The sequence below is a fragment of the Antennarius striatus genome, chromosome 10 (assembly GCF_040054535.1).
Source record: "Antennarius striatus isolate MH-2024 chromosome 10, ASM4005453v1, whole genome shotgun sequence".
NCBI classification, from domain to species: Eukaryota; Metazoa; Chordata; class Actinopteri; order Lophiiformes; family Antennariidae; genus Antennarius; species Antennarius striatus.
The window spans coordinates 205981-223659 of NC_090785.1; the positions used below are offsets into that span (position 1 = coordinate 205981).

At 57.0% G+C, this 17679-nt stretch overlaps 2 protein-coding genes across 2 annotated transcripts; one reads left to right on the plus strand and one right to left on the minus strand.

Annotated features, from left to right (window-relative positions):
• The first annotated feature begins 150 nt into the window (after positions 1-150).
• Positions 151-9784, plus strand: elp1 (elongator acetyltransferase complex subunit 1). The gene is made up of 34 exons (XM_068325190.1): positions 151-389; positions 692-940; positions 1011-1169; positions 1602-1683; positions 1798-1878; positions 2582-2667; positions 2739-2929; positions 3000-3123; positions 3211-3301; positions 4080-4295; positions 4367-4616; positions 4705-4860; positions 4937-5043; positions 5107-5210; positions 5278-5331; positions 5401-5506; positions 5573-5688; positions 6727-6800; positions 6893-6971; positions 7047-7126; positions 7199-7333; positions 7417-7496; positions 7573-7718; positions 7789-7912; positions 7972-8268; positions 8344-8405; positions 8473-8535; positions 8604-8664; positions 8742-8855; positions 8923-9025; positions 9103-9230; positions 9303-9454; positions 9520-9595; positions 9662-9784. Exons 2-34 carry the CDS (start codon positions 776-778, stop codon positions 9727-9729), a joined length of 3930 nt encoding a protein of 1309 aa, XP_068181291.1. The 5' UTR covers positions 151-389; positions 692-775; the 3' UTR covers positions 9730-9784.
• A 3675-nt stretch (positions 9785-13459) lies between these two features.
• On the minus strand, positions 13460-17423 carry smu1a (SMU1 DNA replication regulator and spliceosomal factor a). Its single transcript, XM_068325341.1, has 12 exons — positions 17312-17423; positions 16617-16827; positions 16250-16402; positions 16007-16117; positions 15813-15941; positions 15616-15735; positions 15389-15505; positions 15057-15184; positions 14854-14980; positions 14487-14654; positions 14262-14414; positions 13460-13888 (listed from the first exon to the last, which is right to left on the minus strand). Exons 1-12 carry the CDS (start codon positions 17335-17337, stop codon positions 13790-13792), a joined length of 1542 nt encoding a protein of 513 aa, XP_068181442.1. The 5' UTR covers positions 17338-17423; the 3' UTR covers positions 13460-13789.
• Positions 17424-17679: the final 256 nt, after the last annotated feature.

Below are 17679 nucleotides of genomic sequence, written 5' to 3' on the forward strand. Positions count from 1 at the left end.
ATTAAATCAGGCTACAAGGAAAATGTGTAAAAACCAAATTAAAGTGAAAACAGATTTTATTTTATTTTTGTAGATCACACAAAAGCTGAGTCAGCGCTCGGTTTGACGGAGGAGCGTTCAGATGAATGTGACTCAGATGTAAACCCGACAGAACGAACGGGTCGCGTCTCCTCCTCCACACCGCCAGGGGGCGGCGCGGCGGTTACGTCAGTCGCTACGCTAGGTCAGAGGTGAAGATGCAGACGGAGCCACGCGCGTGTTTTGGGTTGGATGTCGGAGGGCTCGTGTTCTAGAATTGGTTTCACGCTCGCGCTGGTTTGTGATCGGTGTCCCAGCTGAAGGCCTCCGGCGGGGATCCGCGCCTGAAGCTTCGTTCCGCTCGTCTGACGGTAAGTTGGGACGGATAGTCCCACCGTCGGACACCGGAGCTACGGAGGCTCTACCGACAGCCGGTAGCTCGGTCTTAAACCTACCGATACCATCTACTGATCGATCGATCTCCGTCACAGCTACACCGTTACTGCCGGCCCAGGATCACGTGACGCAGAAATGATCAATAATCAGAAACTTAAAGCTGTCTGAAAACACCGAAACGGCTGTGAAGTGACCGGAAGTTGTTGTGGTTCAAATGTTCGGCGCTGTTTGAGGACGTCACAGGAGGTGGTCACGTGACGCGTTTGTTTTCCCTCAGTATTCCGTGTGAACCGTCCTAGTGACGTCAGAGGAGGCGAGCCGGAAGCTGCGCCGGTGCGTCTTCCGTCCGTGCTGAGGTGAGATGAGGAACCTGAAGCTCCTGAGGAGCTCCAGGGGCCCGGCGCTCCGGGGCCCGGCGCTCCGGGGCCCGGGCTGTCCACAGGCCGTCACGGTGCGCGGCACGACGGGGACGCTGCTGGTGGCGAGCCAAGCCTCCATCGTGGAGTTTGACCCGGGGACCGGACAGGTGAGGGCAGCTAACGGTTAGCAAGGTGTCCTCGCCGGTAAGGCTCTGACGGCGCCCCGTCTGGCTGCAGGTGGTCGCCGAGGCCTCGCTGACGGCCGGGAGCTTCCTGCCGGAGGGCGGGGGCGGGGGCGGTTGCGTGGTCGGCCTGCAGGACCTGTCCGAGCTCGATGCCGTCTGTGTGGCCACAGCGGGTGGTGATGTCATCGTCGTCAACCTCAACACGTCCCAGGTCAGCGGCACACGCACACTGGAGCAGTGCATCATGGGAATGATGTCCCCCTCCCTCGTCACCTGTGCGTGATGTCACCTGTGTCTGTGTCTGATGTCCCCTGTTTGGGATGCCACCTGTGTCTGATGTCACCTGTGTCTGTGTCCCACGTCACCTGTGTCTGATGTCACCTGTGTCTGTGTCCCACGTCACCTGTGTCTGATGTCACCTGTGTCTGTGTCCCACGTCACCTGTGTCTGATGTCACCTGTGTCTGTGTCCCACGTCACCTGTGTCTGATGTCACCTGTGTCTGTGTCCCACGTCACCTGTGCATGATGTCACCTGTGTTTGATGTCACCTGTGTCCCACGTCACCTGTGTCTGATGTCACCTGTGTCTGATGTCACCTGTGTCTGATGTCACCTGTGCCACGTCACCTGTGTCTGCCCCCAGCTGGAGTGTGTGGGCAGTGTGAGCAGTGGTCTGACCTCCATGAGCTGGAGTCCTGATGAGGAGCTGGTCGTTCTCACCACCGGTCAGGATTAACTCTACTGGTTTATTAAAACTAAATAGTTAATGTTACTGGTTAACCAGTTATTATTACTGGTTTACTAGTTATTATTACTGGTTAACTTTTGTTTGCTCTCAGGTCAGGAAACCATCGTCATGATGACCAAGGACTTTGAGCCAATCACTGAAGTCCCAATCCATCAGGACGACTTTGGTGAAGGTACCAGTAGTGAGACCAGTAGTGAGACCAGTAGTGAGACTATAGTGATGAGACTCTAGTGATGAGACTATAGTGATGAGACTCTAGTGATGAGACTATAGTGATGAGACTATAGTGATGAGACTCTAGTGATGAGACTATAGTGATGAGACTCTAGTGATGAGACTATAGTGATGAGACTATAATGATGAGACTCTAGTGATGAGACTCTAGTGATGAGACTCTAGTGATGAGACTATAGTGATGAGACTATAGTGATGAGACTCTAGTGATGAGACTATAGTGATGAGACTATAGTGATGAGACTATAGTGATGAGACTCTAGTGATGAGACTATAGTGATGAGACTCTAGTGATGAGACTATAGTGATGAGACTATAGTGATGAGATTATAGTGATGAGACTCTAGTGATGAGACTATAGTGATGAGACTATAGTGATGAGACTCTAGTGATGAGACTATAGTGATGAGACTATAGTGATGAGACTCTAGTGATGAGACTCTAGTGATGAGACTATAGTGATGAGACTATAGTGATGAGACTCTAGTGATGAGACTATAGTGATGAGACTCTAGTGATGAGACTCTAGTGATGAGACTATAGTGATGAGACTCTAGTGATGAGACTATAGTGATGAGACTATAGTGATGAGACTATAGTGATGAGACTATAGTGATGAGACCAGTGCTGGTGCGTTGCAGGGAAGTTCGTGACTGTGGGGTGGGGCAGGAAGGAGACGCAGTTCCACGGGTCGGAGGGCAAACAGGCGGCGCAGAGGAAGCAGCCGGTACAGGAACACCCTTTCAGAATAAGAGCGTGATTTGCTGGTGGGCGTGACCAAACTAAACTCACCCACAGGAAGTGGCGCCGGCTGCGTCGTGGGACGACGGCCAGCCACGGGTGACGTGGCGAGGCGATGGCCAGCTGTTTGCGGTGGGCGTGGTCTGTCCTGAGGGCGGGGCCAGGAAGGTGCGGGTGTGGAACCGGGAGGGCGTCCTGCAGGCCACCAGCGAGCCCGTCAGCGGCCTGGAGGAGGCGCTGTGCTGGAGGTGAGGTCCTGAAGTGGGGGGGGCCCGCTTCCTGAGTGGGGGGTCTTCACCAAGCCTCCTGTCTCCTCAGGCCCTCGGGGGCCCTCATCGCCGCCGCCCAGCGCCGCCCCCACAAGCACTGCGTGGTCTTCCTGGAGAAGAACGGCCTGCTGCACGGGGACTTCAGCCTGCCCCCCAGCAAGGATCGCCTGCAGGTAGGGTCGGGGGCCGGAACCGGCCCCGAGGGCCAGACCCGGCCCCGAGGGCCAGACCCTGACCGGTGTGGTTCTGCTTCTGTCCAGGTGAGGGCGCTGATGTGGAACAGCGACTCCTCGGTGCTGGGGGTGTGGCTGGAGGGCGTGGCTACAGAAGACAACCTGGGCCCCGCCTACAGTGAGTCACACAGGCTCTGACCCAATCAGCAGACGAGCAGAACCAATCAGAACCTGTGTGTGTGTGTGTGTGTGTGTGTGTGTGTGTGTACTGTGTGTACTGTGTGTGTATGTGTGTGTGTGTGTGTGTGTGTGTGTGTGTGTACTGTGTGTATGTGTGTGTGTGTGTACTGTGTGTGTGTGTGTGTGTGTACTGTGTGTGTGTGTACTGTGTGTGTGTGTACTGTGTGTGTGTGTACTGTGTGTGTACTGTGTGTGTGTGTACTGTGTGTGTGTGTGTGTACTGTGTGTGTGTGTGTACTGTGTGTGTGTGTACTGTGTGTGTGTGTGTGTGTGTACTGTGTGTGTGTGTGTACTGTGTGTGTGCGTGTGTGTGTGTACTGTGTGTGTGCGTGTGTGTGTACTGTGTGTGTGTGTACTGTGTGTGTGTGTGTGTGTACTGTGTGTGTACTGTGTGTGTGTGTGTGTGTGTACTGTGTGTGTACTGTGTGTGTGTGTGTACTGTGTGTGTGTGTGTGTGTGTGTGTGTACTGTGTGTGTGTGTGTGTGTGTGTGTGTACTGTGTGTGTGTGTGTGTACTGTGTGTGTGTGTGTGTGTGTGTGTACTGTGTGTGTGTGTGTGTACTGTGTGTGTACTGTGTGTGTGTGTGTGTACTGTGTGTGTGTGTGTGTACTGTGTGTGTACTGTGTGTGTGTGTGTGTACTGTGTGTGTGTGTGTGTACTGTGTGTGTACTGTGTGTGTGTGTGTGTACTGTGTGTGTACTGTGTGTGTGTGTAGTCCAGCTGTGGCAGGTGGGGAACTACCACTGGTACCTGAAGCAGAGCCTGGAGTTTGGGGGGCCCCTGGGGGCCCCGGCCTGCGTGTGCTGGGACCCCCAGCGGCCCCTACGGCTCCACCTGGTGACCCGCGGCTGGACCCCCCTCACCTATGACTGGACCTTGACCACTGACCGGAGCGGGGGGGCCGACGCGGGCGTGGCGGTGATCGATGGGGGTGAGGACCAATCAGAACAGAGGACACGCCCATGCCAGGTGTGGTGCTAATGTGTGTGTGCCCCCCCCCAGATAAGGTGCTGGTGACAGCCTTCAGGCAGGGCGTGGTCCCTCCCCCCATGAGCTCGTTCCAGCTGCAGCTGCCCTCACCTGTCAGCCAGGTGAGCTTCCTCCAGCGGCCCCCGAGGACCAATCAGCTGGCAGCGCTGACGGCCGACGGGGGCGTGTCCGTCTTCGTCCCGGACGCAGGCCAGCGGGCCGACGGGGGCGTGGACGGGTTCCGTACGGTGGCCCCGCCCCTGGTGCTCAAGATGACCTTCAGGTGAGGAGGTGCTGGGGGCGGGACTTAGACCTGCTGTGATGGAGGCGGGTCTGATCAGAACCTGGTGTGTCTTCTGTGCCCCCCCCAGGGTGGGGCTCCCCCCAGCGGCGCCGCTGTCTCTGCACCATCTCCTCTGGCTGGAGGAGGAGCTGTTTGTGGGCGTGGTCCCCAGGCCTACGCCCACCGGCTCCACCCTGCTGCTGCTCCGCCCAGACCCGGACGCCGCCAACACCCTGGCCGTGAGGTGGGCGGGGGCGGGCCGTCGGGTGGGTGGGGAAGACCTCCCCCCTCAGACATTACTCACCTGTCCTGTGTTCCAGGTGGCAGATGGAAGTGGGCAGGGCTGTGATGAGTGTGGCGCCCTGTCCCCAGACGGGGGCGGTGGCGTTCCAGCTGGAGGACGGGCGAATCCAGAAGCTGCTCTGGGGTCAGTCTGGCCACGCCCCCCCCTAAGGCGATGGACGGTCATGTGACGTGTTTGTCTCTGCAGGAGGGGCGGAGCCGGCGGTACAGGAGTGGACAGACGCCAGCGGGCGCAGCGTCAGCTTCCCCACGGCGTGCGTCCAGACGGCCGTCTGCAGCGTCGGAGGACAGGTAGGCCCCGCCCACGGGCCCCGCCCACAGCCACCGGGGCGTGTCCTCACCTGTCCCTCTCCTGCAGGAGTGCGTCCTCGGCCTGACGGAGCGGTCCCACCTGTACGCCGGAGACACGCAGGTAGAGCCCCGCCTACAGGGCGCCGCCTCCTATTGGTCGTCTGCTCACTTGTCTCCGCCTGTTTCCCAGCTGGCCTCCGGGGTTTCGTCCTTCGCCGTGTGCGGCGGCTTCCTGCTTGTCACAAGCCACGCCCACACCTGCCGCTGCCTCCAGCTGGACGGCCTCAGTGTCAAAGGTCAGCGCTAGCTGCAGCGCTAAGCTAGGTGGTGTTAGTGGTGTTGTGACCTTTGACCCCCCACAGGCCTGCAGGCGGCTCTGTCCTCAGAGGGGGGGCGGAATGATGAGACGTTCCGGAAGATGGAGAGGGGGGGCAGGATCGTCACCGTGGTGCCAGAGGACACCAGAGTGGTGCTGCAGGTCACAGACACAGTACACACACACAGTACAGACACACAGTACAGACACACAGTACACACACACAGTACAGACACACAGTACAGACACACACACACACACACACACACACACACACACACACACACACACACACAGTACAGACACACAGTACAGACACACAGTACACACACACACACACACACACACACACACACACACACACACACACAGTACAGACACACAGTACAGACACACAGTACACACACACAGTACAGACACACAGTACAGACACACAGTACACACACACAGTACACACACACACACACACACACACACACACACACACAGTACACACACACAGTACAGACACACAGTACAGACACACAGTACACACACACAGTACACACACACAGTACAGACACACAGTACAGACACACAGTACACACACACACACACACACACACACACACACACACACACAGTACACACACACAGTACACACACACAGTACAGACACACAGTACAGACACACAGTACAGACACACAGTACAGACACACACACACACACACACACACACACACACAGTACAGACACACAGTACAGACACACAGTACAGACACACAGTACACACACACAGTACAGACACACAGTACAGACACACAGTACACACACACACACACACACACACACACACACACACACACACACACACACACACACAGTACACACACACAGTACAGACACACAGTACAGACACACAGTACACACACACACACACACACACACACACACACACACACACAGTACACACACACAGTACACACACACAGTACAGACACACAGTACAGACACACAGTACACACACACAGTACAGACACACAGTACAGACACACAGTACACACACACAGTACAGACACACAGTACACACACACAGTACACACACACAGTACACACACACAGTACAGACACACAGTACAGACACACAGTACACACACACAGTACACACACACAGTACAGACACACACACACACACACACACACTCTCTCTCTCTCTCCAGATGCCCCGGGGGAACCTGGAGACGGTTCATCATCGTTCGTTGGTTTTGGCTCAGATCAGGTCCTGGTTGGACGGGTGAGTGGACAACTGGGCCGGTTCTGATTGGTCGGTTCTGATTCGCCGGTTCTGATGGTGTCTAATGGGTCGGTTCTGATTGGTCGGATCAGGCTGCGGTTCCGGGAGGCGTTCCTCTGCTCCAGGAAGCTGCGGGTCGACCTGAACTTCCTGTACGACCACAACCCTCAGGTAGGACACGCCCCCCAGTGGTTCCGCCTGGTAGCCGCGCCCCCATGTGGCCCTCACACTCCGCCCCTCCTGCAGGTGTTCCTGGACCACCTGGAGACCTTCGTCACCCAGCTGGACTCCCCCCCCCACATCAACCTGTTCCTGACTGAGCTCAGGTAGGATGGGTGGGGTTCTGGTCCTGTGCCCCCCCCCCCCCAGTTCCCCAGCCTCACCTGTCTGTTCCCCAGGGAGGAGGACACCACCTGCAGCATGTACCCCCGCCCCTCCGGCAGGCCAGCCCCACCCCCTCCCGCCCCCGGCCGTAAGGTGGAGGTGGTTTGTGACGCCGTGAGGAGCACTGTGGAGCGCCTGGGGGCCAACAGGTGGGCCCACGCCCGGGGGGGGGCACCCACCTGTCAGGAGGGCCCCCCTTCACCCAAGCCCCCCCTCACCTGTGCCTCCCCAGGTACTTCCTGTCGGTGCTGACGGCGCTGGTGAAGAAGGCGGAGCTGGGGGTCGCCCTGCAGAAGGTCCACGACCTGCGAGGTGAGCCCCCGATGCCCCGCCCCCTCAGGGGAGGGCGATCAGCGTCACCTGACCGGTGTCTCCTGTCCCCGCCCAGTGAACCCCCCTGCCCGCCCGGCGGTGAGCGCGGAGGAGGCGCTGAGGCACCTGGTCCTGCTGGTGGAGGGGGGGCAGCTGTGGGACCACGCCCTGGGCACCTACGACCTGCCCCTGGTGCTGATGGTGGCCGAGAGGTCGCAGAAGGTAGGGCGTGGCCTGGGGGCGTGGCACTCATCCTAGCTCCCACAATGCATCAGTGCCCTCCTGTCCCCAGGACCCTAAGGAGTACCTGCCCTTCCTGCGCCGCCTGCAGGGGCTGGACCCCCCCTACCAGCGTTACACCATCGACCGCCACCTGAGGCGTTACGGCGCCGCACTGCAGCACCTGAGCCGCTGCGGTAGGTGTACGGTGGGGGGGCGGGGGCGTGGGCGGGGCCTCACCTGCGTGTGTCCTCAGGTGCGGAACACTTCCCTGAGGCGCTGGCGCTGGTGAAGGAGCAGCACCTGTACCCCACGGCGCTGCGCCTGTACCCCGACGGGCCGGAGCACCTGGCTCTGAGCCGGGAGTACGCCCAGCACCTGCTGGAGCGCCGGGAGGCGGAGCAGGCGGGGCTGTTGCTATGGCGATGTGGCGACGCGGCGGCGGCGCTGCAGGCGTTTGCCAGCTGCTGCAGCTGGAGGAGCGCCGTCTGCGCAGCCGAGCAGGTCCCGCTGCCGCCGGAGCAGGTCGCCCTGCTCGCCCGCCAGCTGGCAGGTAACTACGGCAACCGGTAGGCGGAGCCATCATGGCGGTGTGAACGGAACCCTGAAGGTTCTCACCCCCCCACAGGGAAGCTAACGGAACAGCGGCGGTTCTCTGAGGCGGCGCTGCTGTTGGACCAGTACGCCAAGGTGAGTCGCCACGGCAACAGGCCACACCCACAGGAAACGCCTGAGGCTGACCCTCTGCTCCTGACAGGACTGCGAGGAGGCCATCTCCGCTCTGATCACTGGTGCATTGTGGGAGGAGGCGCTCCGACTGGTGAGTGTGAACACACACCCAGCTGACCCCCCATGACCCCTGACCTCTGACCCCTCCTCTGTCCTCAGATCTACCTGCACAACCGGCACGACATCACAGAGACCAACCTGAAGCCCGCCCTGCTGGAAGGTGAGGTGTTGGTGACCCCGGTGACCCCTGTGACCCGGGTCACAGCCACTGACCTCCCCTCCCCACCCCACCCCCAGCCGTGGACACACAGACGACCTTCCTGGAGGCCCAGTGGGCGTCGTTCTCACGCCACCGGAGCCGTCTGGGCGTGGTCCGCGAGCAGAAGAAGAGGGCGGGGCTGGACCTGCTGGGTGAGAACACGCGTGACCCCGCCCCACAGCTCGTTTTCCCAGCGTTAACCACGACCTGTGTCTCCAGATGAGGGCGGGGCCGACGGGCCGGAGGCAGAGCTGTACTCGGAGGCCAGCAGCGTGACGGGCTCCACACACACCCACAGCCACGCCCACAGCCACACCTCCTCGTAAGTGTGTCACGGCGCCCTCGTGAGGTCGATGACCTCACCTGGAGCGCCACTCACCCCCCCGCCCCGCCCCCCAGGAGGTCGTCTAAGAACCGGCGCAAAGCAGAGAGGAAGAAACTGAGCCTGAAGGAGGGGGGGCCGATGGAGGAGCAGGCGCTGATGCACGCCCTGGGGGAGGTGGTCGCCACCGCCGACGGCATGAGAGGTGAGGTCATGTGTGGCCTCGCCCTGAGCCTCTGGCCCCGCCCTGACCGTCTGCCCCCCCCATCTGTTGCAGAAGAGGTGGGCGCCCTCCTGAGGGCACTGGTGCGGTTCCAGCTGGACCGGCGGGCGGAGCCTCTGCAGCGGGCGTACGACCAGGTGCTGAGCGACATGGAGGCGGCCCTTCCAGAGGTGTGGCCTGAAAGCCCGGTGGGCGGGGCGGCGCTGGTAAGTACGGTGGGGGCAGGGCAAGGGGGCGTGTCCCCAGACGTTAACCTGAGGGACTGTTTCAGCTCACCGGACCTGACTCCACCTCCAACAGCATCACGGCGTCCTATCAGCAGCAGCGGGCGATGACATCACAGCCAGGTGAGCGGACCAGCGGCGCCTCCTGGTGGCGTCTGAACATGTCTGACATCACTTCTGTTTCTGCAGCTGCCGACGCCCCGGTCCCGCCCAAGATAAGGACCGGCGTCCAATGGAAGCTGTCCATCCTGTCCTGAGGTGGCGTGTCTTGTTTGTCACTCGTTACCAATAAAGTTTTGATTGAAGCAGAAACAGCTGATGTCATCAACACTTCTATTCTGGGGTTTTTTCGGGCGTGGTCACCCCTCCTCGCCCGTCGGACTGCCGGGCTCCGGGGGCGGCGCCCAGCGTCCGTGGGTGCCGCTGTGGGGGCCGCTCCTTCTTTGGGGGGGCGGCTTGGTGAGGTGGAAGTCACAAATGGTGGGGTGTGGTCGTACATCACCTGGCAGGTGTGGGCGGAGGGGGCGAAGCCTGCCGTGTTGGACTTCCTGGTATGGTGAGCCAGGCGGCGCTGCTGATGTGGTGACACACCCCTTGGTCCGGATTGGACATCACATGTGAGACGGTGTTAGCAACGCCCCCTACACTGGTTACCGTGGTGGCGATGGACAGGGGGGCTCACCTGATTGGTGCTGGCGTACGATGTAACCAGCCAGCGAAAGAAGCCGTCGTCGGGGGGGTGTGGCAGCCGGTCACGCGTCACGTCCCGGGGGTTCAGGTTGGGGCTTTTTACCACGAGCAGGTTGCACACCAGGGCGGGAAGATCCCTGAAGGAGCCGTCAGGTCTGCCAGATGGATTCTGGGAGGAGAGACTGATGACATCACACACAACCGTCACCTGCAGAAGGTCGACAGGGAGAAAAACAAAAAATGTCCACAGGTTGGATTGGATGTGTGTGGACCGTGGTGTCTGTGCTCGTCTTACCGGGGGGGCCTCTCAGAGAGCAAACGCAGGGTTGTCATGTTCACCTGTGTGGTCACGAGAGCAGTTCATATGGAGGAGGACAATCTGTCAGCATCGAGCTCCATAAACGCACTTCCAAGATTCGCCGCCATCAGGGGTCCTGCTAAGCTCCCTACCCCGTCCCTCCGGTCAGACCCAGGTACGAACTTTGTCGTAGCATGTAATGAACTCTAACGTCACGTTCATGTAATGAACTCTGTAACGTCACGTTCATGTAATGAACTCTGTAACGTCACGTTCATGTAATGAACTCTGTAACGTCACGTTCATGTAATGAACTCTAACGTCACGTTCATGTAATGAACTCTGTAATGTCACGTTCATGTAATGAACTCTAACGTCACCTTCATGTAATGAACTCTAACGTCACCTTCGTGTAATGAACTCTGTAACGTCACCTTCGTGTAATGAACTCTGTAACGTCACGTTCATGTAATGAACTCTGTAACGTCACGTTCATGTAATGAACTCTAACGTCACGTTCATGTAATGAACTCTGTAATGTCACGTTCATGTAATGAACTCTAACGTCACCTTCATGTAATGAACTCTAACGTCACCTTCATGTAATGAACTCTGTAACGTCACCTTCGTGTAATGAACTCTGTAACGTCACGTTCATGTAATGAACTCTGTAACGTCACGTTCATGTAATGAACTCTGTAACGTCACGTTCATGTAATGAACTCTAACGTCACGTTCATGTAATGAACTCTAACGTCACGTTCATGTAATGAACTCTGTAACGTCACGTTCGTGTAATGAACTCTGTAACGTCACCTTCGTGTAATGAACTCTGTAACGTCACGTTCGTGTAATGAACTCTGTAACGTCACCTTCGTGTAATGAACTCTGTAACGTCACGTTCGTGTAATGAACTCTGTAACGTCACGTTCGTGTAATGAACTCTGTAACGTCACGTTCGTGTAATGAACTCTGTAACGTCACGTTCGTGTAATGAACTCTGTAACGTCACCTTCGTGTAATGAACTTTGTAACGTCACGTTCATGTAATGAACTCTGTAACGTCACCTTCATGTAATGAACTCTGTAACGTCACGTTCATGTAATGAACTCTGTAACGTCACCTTCATGTAATGAACTCTGTAACGTCACCTTCATGTAATGAACTCTGTAACGTCACCTTCATGTAATGAACTCTGTAACGTCACCTTCATGTAATGAACTCTGTAACGTCACGTTCATGTAATGAACTCTAACGTCACGTTCATGTAATGAACTCTAACGTCACGTTCATGTAATGAACTCTAACGTCACGTTCATGTAATGAACTCTGTAACGTCACGTTCATGTAATGAACTCTAACGTCACGTTCATGTAATGAACTCTGTAACATCACGTTCATGTAATGAACTCTGTAACGTCACATTCATGTAATGAACTCTGTAACGTCACCTTCGTGTAATGAACTCTGTAACGTCACCTTCGTGTAATGAACTCTGTAACGTCACCTTCGTGTAATGAACTCTGTAACGTCACCTTCGTGTAATGAACTCTGTAACGTCACCTTCATGTAATGAACTCTGTAACGTCACCTTCATGTAATGAACTCTGTAACGTCACCTTCATGTAATGAACTCTGTAACGTCACGTTCATGTAATGAACTCTGTAACGTCACCTTCATGTAATGAACTCTGTAACGTCACCTTCATGTAATGAACTCTGTAACGTCACCTTCATGTAATGAACTCTGTAACGTCACCTTCATGTAATGAACTCTGTAACGTCACGTTCATGTAATGAACTCTAACGTCACCTTCATGTAATGAACTCTGTAACGTCACCTTCATGTAATGAACTCTGTAACGTCACCTTCATGTAATGAACTCTGTAACGTCACCTTCATGTAATGAACTCTAACGTCACGTTCATGTAATGAACTTGACATAACACCAGAAGACGCAGATTCAGTCCTACCTTGAAGACCCAGACTGTACCTGTACCAATCTTCCTCACTCATCCCTTATGGGTGGAGTATGGGAATGATCTGAGATGGCTTGTTGCTCCAGTCTGACACATGAAGTCCTTGTGACACTGAGAGCAGAGGTTGCCGCCATAATGAATGCATGGCCAAAAGTTCCTGTGTCGTCAGGTCCCGACATGCCAACCGTGCTTTCCCCTGCTATGCTTTTAAACACAGACTGTCTGTGCCATCTGGTGACCTTTATCTTCAGGACCTCTATAGGAGTCAGAGTCCAGGGACTCGCTGATTCATTCTGGAAACGGCATCAAGAGTACCTGGCGACACTCCAAGGAGAAAATGGCAAGGAGACGAACCCAACCTGCAATTTGCAGACATTGTACTCCTAAAAGACAGTCAAACCAAAAGTAATGAATGGCCAACGGGACTCATAGTTAACACCTTTCCAGGTCGGGATGAGAGTCTGTAAGGTGGAGGTCAAGGTTGTTAAAGATGGTTCCCCCAAGATGTACCTGAGACCTGACGCAGGTGTAGTGTTACTATTAAGGGGTATGTAGTGGTATAGTAACATACCAGGCGGGGAGTGTTCTGACTAGTTTCAGAAGATTGTTTGAGCTGCTGCGCTGTTTGGCCCCGCAGGCTTCCGTAGTGCTAAGTTGTAGTTCAGCAGGTGACCACAGGTGTCTCCACTCACCGTTTCTTTCTGCCGTACCTGGAAAGCTCATGAGTCTGAGTACAGAAGGACTGCTGTCCTCACAGAAGGGGATGCTCTGCATCCACATCTCCATGGCAACCTGGCATCAGGAGAGTCATTGAAACGGCTTCCCCTTTGACACCCCCTGGCCCCCTTAACCCACCTACCCTAACCCCCCCTAACCCCTAATCCAGCTAGCGGCGGAGACACGAATGAACGGACAGAACCTCCTGGGTCGACAGCTTTAATGACAGACATGATGCAGCAGGACACGCCCCCCAAACCCTACCCACCCCCAACCCTACCCCACCCCCAACACTACCCCCTCCCCAGGAGGCGCCGCTGAATCGGGACTAAAAAACAAAAGTAATAAAACACATTTACAAAAAGTTGACACGCCCCTCCAACATCTGCCGCTTGGCTCCGCCCTCCTCCGTCGCCCCTCATCGGAGCCGACGACACGGGTCTGACCCCACCGCCTTCTGGTGACCCCCCCCCCCTTGACTAAACGTTCCCTCCTCCCGCAAGTTAATAACTAGCATACAGATGAAGCCAGTGACGCCATGCCCCTCTCTGACAATCTGGGTGAAGGGGAACCTGGCTCCGCCCACCGGACTGCAGGTGGGGGCTCAGGTGAGTCCAGAGGTGACCCCCCCTCAGGGCTTCCACAGCTTCAGCAGACCGTCCTCACTGTAGGTGCTGATCAGGTTCTGGTGGGGGTGGTGGGCGATGCCAATCACATCCTTCTCATGGACCTGGGGGGCGGAGCCACACGTTAGCAACCAACCGCTACAAACGTTTGCAGGCTGTCGCCATAGAAACACCAGGAGGAGGAGCCTCTGGAGCAGCTTACGTGTGTGTGTGTGTGTGTGTGTGTGTGTGAGGGAGGGCGGTATCATACAGTTAGCTCCAGTTAGCAAAATGGCTTCAGTGCAGAGTGACTTCACAACCTCCAGCTAACTGCTAACACAACAGTGTTAGGCTAAACAACGACACAGGCTAACCCTAGCGTACCGTGAGCGTTCTAACACAGGCTAACAGAGGCTAACATATGCTAAGAGGCTAGCGTACCGTGAGCTTTCTAACACAGACTAACAGAGGCTAACACATGCTAAGAGGCTAGCGTACCGTGAGAGTCCTCTCCAGCTTGCCGGTGACGGTGCTGAAGCAGTAGAGCACGAAGTCCTCGCCCACGCAGTAGATCCACTCGCCGCGGGGCGACAGCGTGCAGCACACGAAGTCTCCGCCCTCCCTCTTCCCGGAGCTGAAGCTCCTGACGATCTGGAACACAGGGGAGCGTTAGAGGGTGGCTAGCGTGTGGCTAGCGTGTGGCTAAGGCGTGGCGGCGCTCACCTGGCCCTGCATGTTCATGATGACCACCGTGTTGGAGCGGTTACACACCACGAAGTGCTCGGGGTTCTTGGGGAGCAGCAGCACGTTGTTCACCGTGATGTCAGTGCCCGCTGACGTGCCCAGAGGCTTGAAGGTGTTGGTGCACTCTGTGGTCTTCATGTTCCACACCTGTGGGGCACCAAACACGGGTAGGACACGGGTAGGACCAATTATCAACATGGTTACAACACGTCTACAATACGGTTACAACACGTCTACAATACGGTTACAACACGTCTACAATACGGTTACAACACGGTTACAGCGTGTTTACAACAGTGCCAACACGGGCAGGTGGTGCTGGACAGCGTGTGGGGGCTCCGCCCACCTTGACCGTCCCGTCCGAGGAGGCGCTGATGATGTGGTGACCGTCTGGAGTGAAGGTGGCCTCGTTCACAAAGGACGAGTGACCGCGGAACTCCTTCAGGGTCTTCCCCGACTTCAGGCCGTGGATCCTGAAGGAGACACATTCATGAGGAGGAGGAGCAGAAGGGGGAGCATCAGGAGGAGCATCAGGAGGAGCAGCAGTACCTGATGGTCTGGTCGAAGGAGGTGCTGAGGAGCTGACTGCTGTCCTTACAGAAGCTCAGGCAGGTCACTCCTTTGCTGTGGGCGCGTTCAAAGCGCCGCAGACACTGACCGCTCTGGATCTTCCACACCTGCAGGAACACGACAATAAAATCATCACCACCACCAATCAGAGTCCCCGAACATGGACACCTGACACCTGAGGGGCGTGTCTACAGGCGGGACTCTGGACTGGTGTGAGGGACACGGGCCAACACGACAGCGGAGGCTGTCTGGAACGGAACCCCCAGCTCCCCGTGCCGACGCCCCCAAACAGGGGCGGGGCGCCACTCTACCTTGATCTTTCCGTCCTGGGCGCCGGTGGCCAACATCTCCGTGTCCCGGCTGAAGCACATACACAACACGGCATCGTCCATGATCATGAAGTTGTCCTGAGCCTGGTACTTCAGGTCCTGCAGACACACACACACACACACACACACACACACACAGCTCAGGTCTGCAGGGCTTCTCACACACGTAGCACATGCTAACACGCTAACAGGCGTGTCCGTGGGCTGACCTTTCGGATCTTGCCGGTGGTGAAGTTCCAGACCTCGATGAAGCCGTCCACGGAGCCGGTGACCAGGTACTGGCCGTCGGGGGAGAAGCGGGAACACTCCACGTGGGACTTCTGCCCAAACTGGGGGGAGGACAAAAACAGGAAGAGTTACAACAGGAAGTACGGGGGCGGGGCCTGCACCGGGGCCACGTCAGGACCTTGATGTGTCGGCTGAGCTGGGTGGGAAAGCGCTCCTCCTCCACGTCTTTGACGGCGGCTTTGCCCCTGAACAGGTCGATGGTCATCCCGGGGGGCAGGAGGCCCTGGTGCTGCTGCCACTTCAGGGACTGGGGGGGAAACACACATCGTCACTGCTGCTGGGTGAGGACGGGTGAGGCCTCTCTGAACCTACCTGCCCCAGCAGAGCCATCAGACGGGATGGGGGCACCACGCTGACCTCCCCCGCCAGCGCCTGGGCGATGGCCGCCCGCCGCTTCTCCTTGCTGCTGCCGTCGGGGTACGCCTGGAGGACACCACACCATCAGGGTCACCCCTACCTGTGTTACTGCCCCGCCTGTGGGGGCAGAACCCCTCTCCCCCCACAAGTGGGGCCTGGTGACGGGACACGGGGGCGATTGGTCGCCGGTGGACTCGCCTCTCGGGGGTCAAAGTAGGATCGGGCCAGCAGGTTCTCCAGGTGGATGTAGCGCTCCGGCTGCGTCTGCTTCAGCATGATCATCGGGTCGGTCTGCCGCAGCAGGGAGCGGGCCGCCCCCAGCTCCCGCAGCTCGATCAGCTCCAGCACCACCTGCAGGGACACCCCTGGGGTCACACCACCTGGAGAGGCACAGGACGCCCCAGGAGACGCCCCGGGAGACGCCCCAGGAGCCTCACCACGGGACGCCCCAGGAGCCTCACCACGGGACGCCCCAGGAGCCTCACCACGGGACGCCCCAGGAGCCTCACCACGGGACGCCCCAGGAGCCTCACCACGGGACGCCCCAGGAGCCCCCCCGCCTCACCTGCTCGTACAGGTCGATCAGCGTCTTGTCGGGCAGCTTGAGCGACTGGATGGCCTGCAGGACGGTGTCCCAGTGGCCGCTGTTGATGTCGGCCACGAAGCTCTCGATGCTGTCCACCGTGTTCAGGGACACCGTGGTCTCCTCCTGCAGCGTGCTGAGCGTCCGCTGCAGGTTGTTCTCCTTCAGGTACTGCATGATCAGACGGATGACGCTGAGGAGAGACGGCCCACCGTCATCACGTGATCAGAGCCAGGACCCCTAATCGATCCCCGATCGGAAGCTGCTGGTTGTTACATCAGAATAAGAGCCTGACTGGATAATTACACTAAAAGCTCCCGGATGTTGGTGGACGGAGGCGTCCGTTAGCATCCGTCCGTTAGCATGCTAGCGGCTCCCGTGTGACCGCTGAGGAGCAGCTAACTGGCTCCGAGCCGCTCCGAGAGGCAGATCGGGTTTAAATAAAGTTTAAATCAGGAGTTTAAATGAAGTTTAGGGTGTATAACGTGTCTAACACCAGTCCGTCCGGCGTTAGAACAAACAGCCTCCGCGGGGCTAGCTGGTGTTAGCTTGGTGCTAACGCGAGCGCAGGATGAGGTAGGCCTCATCCCCACGAGACCAGCGGAAACGTCCTCCAGAGACCGGAAGTGGAGACAAACATTACTTTACTACCGGCTTCATAACGTTGTTACACTCACTCAGCGGACTCCACCTCCAGGGACATGCTGGCCGAGCTGCTGACCGGCACACACTCAACTGCAGGCGGCGGCGGCTCGTAGGACCGACGCGAACACGGAAGTGTCCCCAGACGGGAGGGCTCTTCAAAATAAAGGGCGGATCGTCCGCAGGAAGTGGATTATTTTGAAATTCATCTCCAGCGAGGCTGCACAGTAGAGACATTTGTTTTATAATAGAAAAATACTGAACGATATTCTTACAAAATATACGTCGACCTGCTCCGTTAAAGGCTGTTTCCATGTTGTTAATTATGTTTTAATGCCTAAAACACATTTTGCCCCTCATTAGCATGGAGATTACTTTTAAATGGAGATTCTGTCCTTCATTC